The sequence below is a fragment of the Cupressus sempervirens genome, chromosome 4, assembly GCF_028749045.1.
Source record: "Cupressus sempervirens isolate cs-2001-9-10 chromosome 4, ASM2874904v1, whole genome shotgun sequence".
In the NCBI taxonomy this organism is placed as follows: domain Eukaryota; kingdom Viridiplantae; phylum Streptophyta; class Pinopsida; order Cupressales; family Cupressaceae; genus Cupressus; species Cupressus sempervirens.
Genome location: NC_143121.1, coordinates 173758796 through 173774570, shown reverse-complemented (window position 1 = coordinate 173774570; position 15775 = coordinate 173758796). Strand labels below are relative to the sequence as shown.

The window sequence follows — 15775 nt, the reverse complement described above, 5'->3', positions numbered from 1 at the left end:
AACTCAAGTTAGTCTATGGTGGAGATGTTCATGTTAAAAAAGCGAGGGTCGAAAACTTGAAATTATGATGTCATAAAGATGGTAAAAGGTAAGAATGCTGCTCAATATGGTCATAAGCTGAAAAAATTGGTTTCTGCAATTAATAATACCAATGGAACTATGGAAGATGAAGTTGTGGTGAGTAAAATTTTGAGAGCCTTACAACATGTTTATTCTATCAGAGTTTTTGCAATTCATGAATTAACTTTTGAGAAAGTTTCCATTGATGGACTAATTGGTAAAATTATTGCATTTGAGATGAACAACAATGACAATAGTATTCCTAAGGTTGAAGCTACTTTCAAAGCCTCCTTATCATGTACTCTTGGAAATAAAGATAAAGAAATTGCTAGTCATAGTGAGTTTGATTCATTCTTTTATGAGGAAAGAAAACAAGATGAATTTGAAGCTTAACTTGCAAAGAAATTACCTAGAGGTACCTATAAACTTAAGGGCAAATTACCATTGAAATGTTTCTCATGTAACAAGATCAGTCATATTGCTGCAAGATGTCCTAATGTAGAACAAAAAGAGGAAAAGAGAAGATTCAAGGACAAAGGAAAGAAACAATGCTATGTTGTCGTTGATGGAGTGATTGATGATTAATTTGATGATAATGATGGAGAGGAAGTTGTATATGTTGCAATCAAAGAAGAAATAATAGATGGTGAGAAAGTTCTAGTTTTGCATATGGATCACAATCATGATTGGGTTATTGATAGTGGTTGCTCTTATCACATGACTTGAGATGGAAGCAAGTTCATCAAGCTTGAAGAGTTTGATGGTGGTGTTTTGAGATTTAGCAAAAATACTCTAAGTTTGGTGAAAGGTAAAGGATCAATTTCTTTGAATGCTAAGAGTTAAGGTGATGATGGACACTTTGTTGAAGGTCTAAAGCACAATTTTCCTAGTGTTGATCAACTAAATGATAAAGGATATCATTTACGAGAAAGCTCTAGTTTCACATATGGATCACAATCATGATTGGCTTATTGATAGTGGTTTCTCTTATCACATGACTTGACATGGAAGCAAGTTCATCAAGCTTGAAGAGTTTGATGGTGGTGTTTTGAGATTTAGCAACAATACTTTATGTTCGGTGAAAGGTGAAGGATCTATTTCTTTGAATGCTAAGAGTTAAGCTAATGATGGATACTTTGTTGAAGGTCTAAAGCACAATTTTCCCAATGTTGATCAACTAAATGATAAAGAATATCGTCTAGAGCTCAATGGAGGGTTGTGCAAGATTCTAGGAAACTCAGGAGATTTGATTGCTATTGGGAGACAAACAAAAGGTAACTTATTCCATTTGATTACTATAGTTAACAGTTGCTTGGTTATAAAGTTTGAAGATATTTGTTATGGCATAGGAGGTTTTCCCATGTGAATTTTGACAGTTTGATAAAAACAAGCAAGACTAATGTAGTTAGACGATTGCGTGCTTTAGTGAAACTGCACAATGTTATGAGCAAGGAATGCCAAATGGGTAAGTTCACTAGTTTTAATTTCTATAGCAAGTCCCTTTCATTTGAGAATGTTTTGGATTCGGTTTATATTGACTTATGTGGACCTATGAGAACTAGAAGTTATCATGGTGACAAGTATTTCATGCTATTTGTTGATGACTACTCTAGAATGTTGTGTGTTAAAAATCAAAAGCATTTTTTTAGTTCAAAATCTTTAAAGCTTTAGTTGAGAAAGCAAGTGGTAAGAATCTCAAGTGCCTAAGCTTGCTTATATGCTGCACTGTGTTTTAAGTTTCTGATCATACATATTACAGAATGATTTGGATGCAGAATGTAAAGTACAAAAATTAATAAACAAAAAAAATTGATCAGGTTTTATTCAAGATACATACAAGTACCAAAATAGTACACTTTATTGAAATATATTTTAGAATTGTTTGGATAAGGTACAAAATGTTCAACTTTTAAACAGTTCTTGATACAATGCATTCAGACACCACACAAATTGTGGCAGCTCCTAATACAATATCTGAATAAACACATTGCATAAACAGAAAAGTACTGAAAAGATAAGGGGAAAAGCCTCCATTGCCTCAATGGAAGTATCGTTGATCTGAACGTTGAAGAAGATTTGAGCCCATATCTCCATCTGGGAATAGATCTGCAAAATGTAAAAGAGGAGGGTTAGTTCATACGAACCGAGCAATGGAAACCATCCCAATTATCTCTACACTACTTAGTGTTCTTACAACATGGTTATTCAGATAAAAGCATTAAAAGATGCAAAGACAAGAGAAATATCTGAAAGAAAAGTAGGTTTTATGCTAATAAGTTTGTGTCGTGCAGATATAGGTATGAAGTTGAGGTTGTCAGAGGATCATGCATAAGTTACACGCATGAAGCCTTTCAACTAAATCATGTAGAGGCCAAGACTGAAGGACTGAGGAGGACACGCATAAACTATAGGCGTGAAACCTTCTGGTCAAATCATGTAGAGGTAAAGACTAAATACATAGGGAGACTATTGAGGGGGCATACATAAATTACAAGTATGCAACCTTCTAGTTGAACCATAGCAGATTGATTGAAGATATCAAGAGATTGTCAAAGGGACATACATAAAGTGCAGGTATGAAACCTTTCAGTTGAATCATGGAGGGCATATGGAATTCATAGTCTACAAGTTAAGAGAACATTTGTAAAAGAACGTCTTTATTGCATAAAAAATAAAAGATGTGTCAAATCTCAGATTTTATGGCAAAGAAAATTAGAAAAAAAGATATATTAAACCATATAGATCTGTTGATCAAAATATGTGATGAAACTAAGTAAAGCCACAAGCTAAACCAGCAAGGAAGATGCTCAACCAAATGTTCATTCATGAAGTCATGAGAGTTGATTTAGTAGCAAATAAAGATTGGAATTTATTACAATCAAGCAAAAAGATATTGTGCATAACTATTATGTAATCATTATTTTTTAAATGCAAATTGAAATCAAAATGTAGAATCAGTAATTTCCAGATTCAGTTCTGATTGTTCAAATAACAAGGAGTATTAGTTACAGGTTTGTTATGATGCAATTAACAAGAGCTTCCAGGTAAACACGATTTCCAGAGTTTGAAGTACAAGATGCTACATGATACTAGTAAATTGAGTATCTATAGGAGAAGTTTCAAAGAGCAATGATTTTTAACAATCAAAACAATGGAAGTATGTAAGCTTCTATGTTAGAAACATAAATATGATACAATGCTATCACGGAGGAGGAACATTTCATTTATATGTATTTTCCAGGATAACAAACTAGCAAGTACACATGGATATGAGTTATCAAGAACAACAGAGGCACAAGAAGATGTAACTTCCAGGCCAAGCAGCATGCATTTTAACAAGTAAATGGAGTAAAAACATCTACAATAACAAACATAATAAGACTTCATAATTAACAACAAAATATATATGAAATGAAGCAATTCTTGCAAACCCTCCATCCTACAGCAAATAACTTACAACAGAGAAAATGCTGATGAAGTGCAAAGAATAACAGTCCGAGTTCAACTTACGACAATGAAGAGTGAATAACAATGGTATTAGCTCACGGCATCAAGCAGGAAGCTCACGCATCAACAACCCATCATGAGGGAGAATGAGCATCTCGTGAACATCCTATAACTCATGAAAACACCAAAAAGCAGAAAACCCCATGGAATTGCAGACAAACGCATGTCATGGAGATGAAAGGAGTCACACCATAGATCCATGAGAAAATGCCAATACTCATGGTAAATAGCAGAGACTCATGGCAAGCAGAAAAATTTGCCACGACATGGAAGAATAAGTTCATGGCTTGAAGAACTCGAATACACCAGCACTGATGGCGACTATACCAGGGACCCATGATATAGAGCAAGAAACATGGCGTCCACTATGGCAGAGCAAGGAGAAATCGCAAACACCGGAATTTCCCCATGGCGGCTAGGGTTTCAACCCTATTCTTTTCTCTCATCCTTTCAATTCGAAATGATGGAAATGATTATATTTATTCCTTTTTGATAGCCCTTCAAGCAATTTTGATAAAATTTCGGGTCCATTCTTAAGAATTTGGAAGATAAAACAATATGATAGTTTATTTATTAACATTGGAGTCATGTACATGTTAATATATAGATTATTATTATATTAATTGGTGTTTTACAAAATCAATTAATCAATAATGATTTTTACTTTAAACAAAAGAATTTATTTATTATTATTTGCATCAAATATGTAATTAATATTAATAAGTTGATGATAGTAAATCAATTTATTAATGTTATGTTAAGTGCAATAATGATAAAAAGGTTAAAAGGGAGTTAGCATTTTTAAAATGCCTAAGTTCGAGCGTGGACATTCAGTGGCTATTTTTAGACTCACAGTTCAGACTCAAGATTTTGGAGTTGATTATGAAGCTAGTTTTGGCATTTTTCAGTCTTTTCGGATTTGTCTACATGCGTAATTGGTCAAAGGGCAATTTGAGTTTTCCATGTAGTGATGGAGCAATTTTTGTGCTATTTTTGGCACGATATCGAGCAGTTAAGACCAATTTTGCATGCAGTTCATTATAGGAGCCTATTTTATGCATATTTTTGATGAGTATCACGTGCTATATTTTTGGGTTGATTTTGAAATTCAAGTTCGGTTTTATGTATGATTTTGAGGAGTTAGAGGCAGTTTTTCAGTTAGCTATCAGTTGGACAGGTGGTTGAGAGTAGTTTTCAGGGGTTTTTTCACAGTTTGGATCAGTTTTGACCTATGTTCCCCGGGGCCGCGTACCCGGCCTAAAACCCAACGTTTCGGAGATGGGGACATCCCAGGGACGAGGGGACGGGTATGGGACGTCCCCCAGCCGTCCCCAAATGTCCCCTTTTTTTAGGGGACGTTTCGGAAACTTGGGGACGTGGGGGGGACAAAAGGGGGACGGCCCGCCGTACCCAGTACGGAAAGGGGACGTCTAGACGTCCCCCGATCGTACCGGGTGCGGCCGACTGTCCTCCTTTTTTGTATGCTCAAAACTTAAAAAAAAAACATAAAAAAAACATTTAATGCCTCCTTGGTCGGCTAGTGGGCCCCACTCCTCCAAAAACCCTAAAATGTATATAACTCCACACATTTAAGTTGTTTTAACAATTGTTTGGTTTTCATTTTATGTTGCAGCCGGCTGAAGTTTTCATTTTGCAAGTAGAGGAGGTAATATTTTTGTTTCCAAGAGCTTGACCAAGGGTTTGATTTTCTATTTTGTCCACCAAGTAAGTATAAGACTCTTTGTGCTTTTATCTATCATTTTAAAAATAAATTTGCAGCTTGCAAAGTCTGATTTTTAAATTTGTTTTCATTGTTTCAGCTCATATAACTATTCAATTGCATATTTAAACACAATGAGCAGCAATGGGAGTACAAGTAGTAGTAGTGAAGAAGAAAATGTAGAGGTTGATGTTGCTAGTAGTGACACTAGGCAAAAACCCAATCCTAAAGCTGATTTGTTTAAATGCTCTTCCGCCATTATGAAGAATTTTGCAAAGGGTCCTTTCAATAGGAAAAAACCTCTTCTCCAATATGTCACACCTCGGCCAAAAGATAAAAAGAATTCGGGAGGGACAAGTGTGTGGGATTGTCATGTTTGTCTTGATGATTTTAGGGGCAGCTATACAAGAGTGAAGTCACATTTTTTAGGTGTTTCATGCCAAAGAGTCAAAGCTTGTCCTAACCTAACCGATGAACAAAAATTAGAATGCCAAAGATTGCACTTAGAGGCTGAAATGGAGGGGCAAAATTTGACAGTGACATCACCATCCATTCCCTCACAATCATCTAGGCATATTTCATCCGCCATTGGTACTAGTGGCAGTCCTAGTGGGTTTAGAGGGAAGAGAAAGATAAGTAGTGGTGAGAAGGGCTCGGTGGAAAGTATGTTTAATGCACAGGCAAAGGAGAAGTGTGAGGCATCCATTGGTAGATTCTTTCTTGCTAATGTTATCCCATATAATGCAGCCCGTTATACTTATTATAAACAAATGGTGAAAGATATTTTGAGCATGAATTCCTCATTCGTACCCCCTGGTGAGCATAAGCTATGAACCACTATCCTAGATGAAGAGTACTCAAAGGTTGCTTTGTTATTTGAGGATATGAGACACACTTGGGTTAGGACAGGCTGCTCTGTTGTGATGGATGGGTGGACCGATGTTAAACATCGGCCACTCATCAATATCATTGTCACATCCCCTGCTGACTCTTATTTTTTGAGAGCCATAGATTGCTCAAGAAAGAAGAAGGATGCAGATTTCCAGTTCACCATTTTGCGAGATGCCATAGAGGAGATTGGGCCTTCTAATGTTGTACAGGTTATCACAGATTCTGCACCTGTGTGCAAATCAGCTGGTTTGATGATAGAGGGTGTTTATAGGCACATATTTTGGACCCTTTGTTGTGTTCATTCCTTGAACAATGCATTGAAGGACATAGGGAAGATTGAATGGGTGAAACAAGCGGTGCTAGAAGCTAGAGAAGTGCAAATGTTTATTTGCAACCACCACACTTCACTTGCTCTATTCAGGTCCTTCTCTAAGAAGGAGTTCCTCAAACCAGCCGAGACAAGGTATGTCAATTATAATTATAGTTTACTTTTAGTTTGTTTTAACTTTAAGTTATTTAAAAAATTTATTTATAAGTTTATCTACATGTGATGCATTTTGTTTTAAATTTTAATCATTAATGTTTAAGTTTAAATTTTAAATTTTAAATTGTTGCTATAGGTATTGCACATATTTCATCTTGATGGAGAGGATGATTGAGGTGTATGAGGCCCTTCAATTGATGGTGGTGAATCCAGAGTGGGGACGATGGTCTCATTCTAAGTCCTCTGAAGAAAAAGCGGTGAGGCAAAGGATCCTTGATGAGAGTTGTGTTGGAATATTTAATGCAATTGTTGTTTCTCCCTGGAGCCAAACGTCCACCTACCACCTGACGACCAGCAGAACAGACAAAAAACTTAAATGCGGTGGGTGAGTTTTTTCAAACTCAGAAATGAGAGGGAAAATAATTTTGCTGAAGTAAAAAGGAATGTTTTATCATTCATTCGATAATAGAGTCAGTAGGAGGAGAAGAAGTTGAAGAGCTTAGAAGTTGCAGAGCAGAGAAGGAAGAGAGAAAAGTGATCAGCAGATCAGTCGTTGCAGAGATAGAAGGAATCATTGTCGTGCCTGCAGTTGCACATGGTTCTACCTGTCATTCTGTAAGTTCATAGTTCATAGTTTATTGTTTTCATTCGTCCTGTTGAAGCAGTGATTGCTCCAGGCGTAATTGTATGCAGCCATTAGAGTTGCAAGTTTAAAGTTTATGAAGTTTGAAGTTTTAGGGTTATATTAGGGTTTTTTGGTTGAAGCCGAATGCTCCCAGATTTGTAATAGTTTGAATCATAGTTGAATAGTAAGCAAGCAGGCGTACTTGAATCCTTTGTTGTCCTTCTTCTATTCATTGCATTTGGTAAGTTTATTTGAAAGCTTCAAGTTCTGGCTCTCTGGTTTTAATGGTGAAAGTTGTTCACGCAATATATCATCACTCGGTGAAATCTTGTTAAAAGTTCATCTCTGCTGTCTCCACCAAGTTCACTCGGTATCTTCATCTACCGGGCTCCTCTCTCTAGTGGTTACCGAGTTCACTTGGTAATCACATTGTCTACCGAGTTCACTCGGTAATCATTGTCTACTGAGTTCACTCGGTAATCACATTGTCTACCGAGCTCACTCGGTAAACACTCTTGCCAGTTGGTTTCTTTGATTACCGAGCAATTTTTTGGCACTCAGTAATAGTTGTTCCCGAGCAGATTTTTAGGGTTAGGTTGTGAGTTTTGAAGTTGTTTTAATATTTCTCACATGGTATCAGAGCTTTGAGGCCCCACATCCACAGTGAGTTAGGGCATTTGTTTTCTGGGATATTTATCATGGCAGGAGATGCAGGAAAGATATGGTAGCAGCCACCATCATTTAATGGACAAAATTATGATACATGGGCAAAGAAGATGAAAACCATTATGGTTGCAAATGATTTATGAGAGTTTGTAGTTAATGGATTCAATGATGTGACTGATCCAACTCAGTATGCTGCTCTCACAAGCGCACAAAAGACTCATTTGAAAGAGTCAAGGAGGAAGGATGCTAAGGCATTAAGTTTGATTGAAGCAGCAATGATAGAAACTGTTTTTCCCAAGATTGCAGCAGCAAATTATGCAAAGAAAGCTTGGGATATCCTTGAGACGAACTTCAAGGAGACTGATAAAGTTCGTACTGTAAAGCTACAAAATATTAGGAGGGAGTTTGAGAACCTTCAGATGAAGGAAAATGAATCAGTTGCATACTTCAGTTCAAGGACCTCCAATGTGATTAACCAACTGAAGTCAAATGGAGAAGACTATCAAGAGCAGAGGATAGTGGAGAAGATATTGAGGAGTTTACCTCATAAATATGACAACTTGGTCATGACCATAGAAGAGGTAAAAGACCTCACTGTTTTGACAATGGATGAGTTGATGGGTACACTTCAAACCCATGAGCATAGGATCAACAGATCTACTTCATCTTCCCAAGAGCAAGTATTCAAGGGTCAGTCAAATCCAAGAGGAAGGGGGAGAGGAAGAAATGGCTGAGGCAGAGGTCGAGAAAATGGAGGACAAAGGAATGCTGCAGCAGAAAGCTCAAGAAGAGCAGATGGAGCAAGTAGCTCTCAAAATACTTCAAGAGGAGGTAAGAAAAACTACAACTCAAATAAGAGTAATGTAGAATGCTACTACTGTCATAAATATGGGCATTATGCAAATGAATGTTGGAAGAAGCAGAATGATCAGTCAGGACAAGCAAATGTGGCTGATGTAAACATGGGAAGTGGACCCAATGCTGCTGCCTTCATCATGTGTAATGTTGGTGAAGAAGGAAGCCCTGAGGTTTGGTACTTCGACAGCGGATGTAGCAACCACATGAGTGGTAATGAAACTTTGTTTTCATTCATTGACAAGAGTTTCAAATCTGAAATTAAAATGGGTAATAATGGAACCCTACCAGTAGTGGGCAAAGGATCTATTATGGTCCGCACCAAGAAAGGTGAGAAAAGGGAAATACAAAATGTGTATTTCGCCCCTGGTATGAAGCACAATTTGATGAGCATTGGTCAGCTCATTCAAAATGGATACAAAGTGTTGATGGAGAATGATAGTTGTATCATTCATGAAAAGGATGGGAGCAAGAATTTACTTGCAACAGTTCAAATGACAAAGAACAAAATGTTTCCCTTGAGGATTGAGACATGTTTCTCATCTCAAGTTAGTGCTGCACCTCCCACACGATCGGCTCTAAGGAGTGCGATTGAAGACCCTTCACGGCTATGGTACCTCACGTATGGTCATCTTGGCTATGCTGGTTTAAATTTGTTATCAAATAAAAGAATGGTAGAACGTTTCCCACGTGTAGGAAATTCATGTGACAAGTGTGAGGCTTGTATTTTGGCTAAGCAACATAGGCTTCCCTTTAATTCTGGAAATTCTAGGACGGCTAGATATCCATTAGAGTTAGTGCATACTGACCTAGTCGGTCCTATGCAAGTTACTTCCATTGGGGGGAGTACTTATTTCATGACATTTATTGATGATTTCAATCGTAGGACATGGGTGTATTTCTTAAAGAACAAATCTGAAGCATTTGATAAATTTGTAGAATTTAAAGCCCAGGATGAAAGAGAATGTGGACATTATATCAAGGTCCTAAGATCAGATAGAGGAGAGTATACCTCCAATTCTTTTGTAAATTTTTGCAGGAAACATGGCATTAAGAAAGAGCTCACAGCCAGCTATACACCACAGTAGAATGGAGTGGCTCAAAGAAAGAACAGGACCATTGTTGAAATGGCAAGGAGCATGATGAAAGAGAAAGGTCTCCCAATTGAATTTTGGGGAGAGGCTATGGCAACAACAGTTTACCTAATTAATAGGTGTCCTACAAAGGTAGTTCGTGACAGAATTCCAATGAAAGCATGGTCACGAAGAAGATGGACAGTTGAACAGCTAAGGGTGTTTGGATGTGTTGTATATGCACATGTGCCTAAAGAGCAAAGGCAGAAATTGGATGACAAAGGTGTGAAGTGCATCTTCACAGGGTACAACCCAGAATCAAAGGCATACAGATTGTATGACCTATTGAACAACAAGATGATGCTTTCAAGAGATGTGAAATTTCTTGAAAATCATTCTTGGTATGGTTCAATTGATGAGTCACCGAGCACTTCAAGTAAAGTGCCAATTATGAATGAAGAGGATGCTAATGAACAACAAGAAGAAGGAGCAGATAGAAGAAAAGGAAAGCAGATTCAGAAATTGCCAAGCTCCTCTAGGCATGACCGAGTGTCAGTGCCGAGTACCAGTGAAGACCGAGTTAGTCGGCAAAGCAGCAGCGAAGATTCTAATCCCACACTCTCCTCCCTGCTACCAAGAAAGACCAAGAGTCTTAGGGAGATATACCAAGATGAAAGGTATGAAGATTATGATGAGAGTGTTAATTTTGCATTATTTTCTCATAGTGATCCAATTTATTTTGAAGAAGCTATTAAGGAGAAGAAATGGTGTAAGGCCATGGATGAGGAGATAGATGCTATAGAAAGGAATGAAACATGGGAGCTAACTGAATTGCCTCCCAAGAAGCAAGTGATTGGAGTGAAATGGGTCTACAAGACCAAATGCAATGCTGAAGACAAGATTGATAGGCATAAGGCAAGGCTGGTAGTCAAGGGCTACAAACAACAGTATGGAAGAGACTATGATGAGACCTATGCCCCTGTTGCAAGAATGGAAACCGTGCGTGCTGTCATAGCAATTGCAGCTCAGCACAAGTGGAAGGTATTTCAAAAGGATGTAAAGTCCGCCTTCCTAAATGGTGTATTGAAAGAAGAAGTGTATGTGGAGCAACCACCTGGTTATGAAGTTGCAGGTGAAGAGAACAAAGTATATAGATTGAAGAGAGCTCTTTATGGGCTCAAGCAAGCTCCACGGGCTTGGTACAGCAGGATTGACTCACATTTGATGAGCAATGGCTTTAGCAAAAGCAATAGTGAGCCCACTCTTTACATCAAGGCAGTAGATGGTAATGTATTGATTGTTGTCTTGTATGTAGATGATTTAATTTTTACTGGTAATGACAAGACTCTAATTGGTGAGTTCAAAGAGGTCATGAAAAGTGAATTTGAAATGACAGACCTAGGTCTCTTGAAGTACTTTCTAGGCATAGAAGTAAAACAAATGCATGATGGCATCTTTATCTCTCAAGAAAAATATGCAGGGCAGATCTTGGAGAGATTCAAAATGAAGAACAGTAAGGCAGCCCCCACACCAACAGCAGTAGGTCTGAAGTTGAGCAAGGAAGACTCTAGCAAGAGAGTGGATCCAACACTATACAAGAGTATGGTTGGAAGTCTAATGTATTTGACTGCAACTCGGCCAAATCTAATGCATGTAGTAAGTCTGATTTCCAGATTTATGGAAACACCAAAGGATTCCCATTGGCAAGCGGGAAAGAGGATCCTAAGGTATGTGAAAGGTACCAAGGGGTTTGGAATATTGTATACTGCAAATGATGATTTCAAGTTGGTTGGTTACACAGATAGTGATTGGGCTGGAAGTATAGATGATAGGAAGAGCACTTCCGGATATGTATTTCATATGAGATCAGGTGCAATTTCATGGGCATCCAAGAAGCAACCTATTGTTGCTCAATCTATAGCAGAGGCTGAATACATTGCAGCAAATGCAGCAGCATGTCAAGCTATTTGGTTAAGGAGGATCTTGACAGATTTGAATGAAAGGCAAGATGATGGAACCACAATTTATTGTGACAACATCTCATCTATTGCATTGTCCAAGAATCCAGTCTTCCATGGGAGAAGCAAACATATAGAGATCAGATATCACTTCATCAGAGAGCTGGTGGAGAATGGGGATATCAAAATTGAATATTGCAAGTCTGAGCAGCAGCTAGCAGACATTTTTACTAAGCCATTAGGTATTGGAAGTTTTGTACACCTAAGAGAGAGTCTTGGTGTAGTTGATTTGGATCGGCAGTGATCCTTGATTGTTTGGCTCGGGACAAAGGGGGAGTGTTGGAATATTTAATGCAGTTGTTTCTCCTTGGAGCCAAACGCCCACCTACCACCTGACGACCAGTAGAACAGACATAAAACTTAAATGCGGTGGGTGAGTTTTTTCAAACTCAGAAATGAGAGGGAAAATAATTTTGTTGAAGTAAAAAGGAATGTTTTATCATTCATTCGATAGTAGAGTCAATAGGAGGAGAAGAAGTTGAAGAGCTCAGAAGTTGCAGAGCAGAGAAAGTAGAGAGAAAAGTGATCAGCAGATCAGTCGTTGCAAAGACAGAAGGAATCATTGTCATGCCTGCAGTTGCACATGGTTCTACTTGTCATTCTGTAAGTTCATAGTTCATAGTTTATTGTTTTCATTTGTTCTGTTGAAGCAGTGATTGCTCCAGGCGTTATTGTATTCAGCCATTAGAGCTGCAAGTTTAAAGTTTATGAAGTTTGAAGTTTTAGGGTTATATTAGGGTTTTCTGGTTGAAGCCGAATGCTCCTAGATTTGTAATAGTTTGAATCAGAGTTGAATAGAAAGCAAGCAGGCATACTTGAATCCTTTGTTGTCCTTCTTCTATTCATTGCATTTGGTAAGTTTATTTGAAAGCTTCAAGTTTTGGCTCTCTGGTTTTAATGGTGAAAGTTGTTCACGCAATATATCATCACTCGGTGAAATCTTGTTAAAAGTTCATCTCTGTTGTTCCCACCAAGTTCACTCGGTATCTTCATCTACCGAGCTCCTCTCTCCAGTGGCTACTGAGTTCACTCGGTAATCACATTGTCTACCGAGCTCACTCGGTATCCTTTGGTTACCGAGTTGTGTGTTCTTCATTTACCGAGCTCACTCGGTAAACACTCCTGCCAGTTGGTTTCTTTGGTTACCGAGCAATTTTTTGGCACTCGGTAATAGTTGTTCCCGAGCAGATTTTTAGGGTTAGGTTGTGAGTTTTGAAGTTGTATTAATATTTTTCACAAGTTGGTGGTTCACAATGAAGTAAGTTGTTGATTTTTAAATTTACTATTAGTCTTTTGCTTGCTGATTTTCCTACTAATAATCTTAAAATTTTTAAAATTCTAATTCTGATTTTTATTTTTATTGGCATCTTGATCTTGCAGATATATTTGCTCTGTCATAGCACCTATTGTTGATGTCATTAGATATGTTGATATTGATGCTCCTAGTTTGGGAGAGATCTATGAGACTATTGACAGCATGTTGGGTAAGATGAAGAGAATTGTTGCGGTAAAGGATCCTAAATTGGGCTTTTATGAGGAGCATATTAGGCCTATTGTGACGCGGAGGTGGAACATAATGAATACCCCGCTTCATATGGCAGCCTTTGCTCTAAATCCCAAATGGTATGCACAGTTGGGTGGAAGGGGCCTCCCATGTGATGATCCTGAGGTTTTGGATGGCTTCACAAGAGCAATTGATAAAATGTATTCAGCTCAAGATGCCTCTACTCTTTGTGCACAGTTCCTTGACTTCACCAATCTTCGTGGCCCAAACTTGGGTAAGCCACAAGCAAGGTTGGATAGAGTTGTTTTGGCACAGAGGGATCCTATTGGATGGTGGACCTGGCATGGGAGAGATACACCTGAGTTAAAGATACTTGCCAGTCGCCTCCTTTCACAGGTTGCTAGTTCCTCAGCTGCAGAGAGGAATTGGTCTACATATTCATATATCCACTCTATCAAGAGGAATAGAATTACCTCTAAAAGAGCGAAAAAGCTAATGATAGTGCATCATGCTCTTCGACTTGCCGATCGTCAGACTCCAAAGTATAGGCAGACAACAGCTTTGCGATGGGATGTTGAGCCTGAGGATGTGACCCAGATAGATGAGGATGACACAACACTAGGACTGGTTGGGGTTCCATTAGATGAGACTACGCTTCCTGTGGAGGATGACAGTGAGGAGGACTCTGATTTTGATGCCATGGCAGTAGAGGCTGAATAGGAGTAGCAGTCTGCTTCATTTTCTATGTTTTGCTTTTTGTGTTGAACATGAACATGATTATGATACATTGATAATATGATACTTATTACTTTATGGCAGCCCTCTACCCTTTGGGCCTATAGCTTTGGGCATATTTTGATTTTGATTTTCAGATTTATCATGCTTATCATTATGAGTTTTATGATATATTATTGACAATTGTTAATAACTTAATGTTCATTGTTCAATGTTCTCTGATATTGTATTAATATGCATTTTGTCAATTGGGTACTTAAATAGTAAAATCGAATATTATTTCGTAGATGGCATTCAAATTTTGTATGTTATGGTTCTATTATGTTTAAATGACATGCTTTGTGCTTAGTTTCATATGAATGACATGAATGTTTACAAATTTCAATGTATATTTTAAAATTTCCCTATATATATATATATAGCCGTCCTCGTTTGCCGTCCCCCCCGTCCCCAAAATGGCCAAAAAAATTTGCCGTCCAGGAAACCCGTCCGGCTATCTCCATACCGGAAATTTGGGGGAACATAGGTTTTGACTCATTTTTTTCATGCATATTTTTGATATCCAAATTAGGGTTTTGGGCTTTATTTATTGTACATTCATCTCATTATGATGGATCTTCTTTTGGGCTCAGATTTTTTGCACATTGAAAAATTTTGAGTTGATTGTAAGAGCACTTTGTAGCAAAGATTTTGTCAGCATTGGTTATACAGATTCGGCGGTTCCTTGTTGATTTTCGTCCAATATTGTGGATTCTTTGTTTTTATGTTGTGTTCGTCCTTCATTAAAGCTATATTCCTTATTGCATGTTAGAATCTCGATATGTGTGATTGCAAGTCTTTGTTTGTGTCCTTATTTTTTGCAGAAAATTGGAGAAGCCTAGGTTTTCCTTTCAAAACAGAAGATTCTGGGTCCTTGCATAGAATCACTTTTGTAGTCGCATGTTTGTCCGAGTATTGTGAATCATTTGTATTATGGGTAATTTGTGCTGATTTGATTAAAGTTGCATATGAATCATTGGTGTATCACCTCATTTAGGTTTAGTATCTGTTATTGTCATTCACTTCTCATCCCTTTTCCTGCATACAATTTAGGTTTTAGGTGATCACTATTTAGGAATAGACCTAGCTTCCAGAGATTTATCTTTCGTTATAAGACAACCCACCACCTGCGAGAGTTTTCAATGTTTCAATAGGATAGCTAGATTCTGTATCTTGCTATAGGCGCGATCTTGATTGACAACAAGTATAGATCCAATTCAATTCATCATCTGCATTTTCTTGTAGGCATTCAACTACCAACTTGACCACACAATCCTTCTCGAGCTCACTCTCTTGTAAAAGTAACATTTTCCCATATAAATAGACATCAAAACATTAGGGCAATCCATTGCCTTAACCTAAACATGTTACACCTAAAATTCATCTTAGGCTGACAAAACATATTGCTAATTCCTAATCCATCATTAGTTGGTACCACTCAATCATCATTTGAATCACACATCGATTCAACAAAGAACATATGGCTGTTTCACTTTTTCTAATGAACATGCATGACTTCAAGTAATTCGATCGCAACTACCAATGTATAACCGATCCATCATAACCCATTGGTTCCACATTGCCAAACAACTTTACAT

General features: G+C 37.8%; 2 protein-coding genes across 2 annotated transcripts in view; both read left to right on the top strand.

The window, feature by feature from the left end:
- The window catches only part of LOC149560535 (uncharacterized), a gene marked incomplete at its 5' end in the record, with an annotated part of 61567 nt that overhangs the window by 20510 nt on the left and 25282 nt on the right, over nucleotides 1–15775 (top strand). The window lies entirely within an intron of this gene.
- Nucleotides 6211–7051, top strand: LOC149560536 (uncharacterized). The gene is made up of 2 exons (XM_089824150.1): nucleotides 6211–6641; nucleotides 6799–7051. The coding sequence occupies exons 1-2, from the start codon at nucleotides 6211–6213 to the stop codon at nucleotides 7049–7051; spliced, it is 684 nt and encodes a 227-aa protein (XP_089680276.1).

Coding starts and splice junctions, on each gene's coding strand:
- LOC149560536 (XM_089824150.1), top strand. CDS start 6,211: ATGGATGGGTGGACCGATGTTAAACATCGGCCACTCATCAATATCATT. Junction 6,642..6,798: donor CTCAAACCAGCCGAGACAAG/GTATGTCAATTA, acceptor TTGTTGCTATAG/GTATTGCACATATTTCATCT.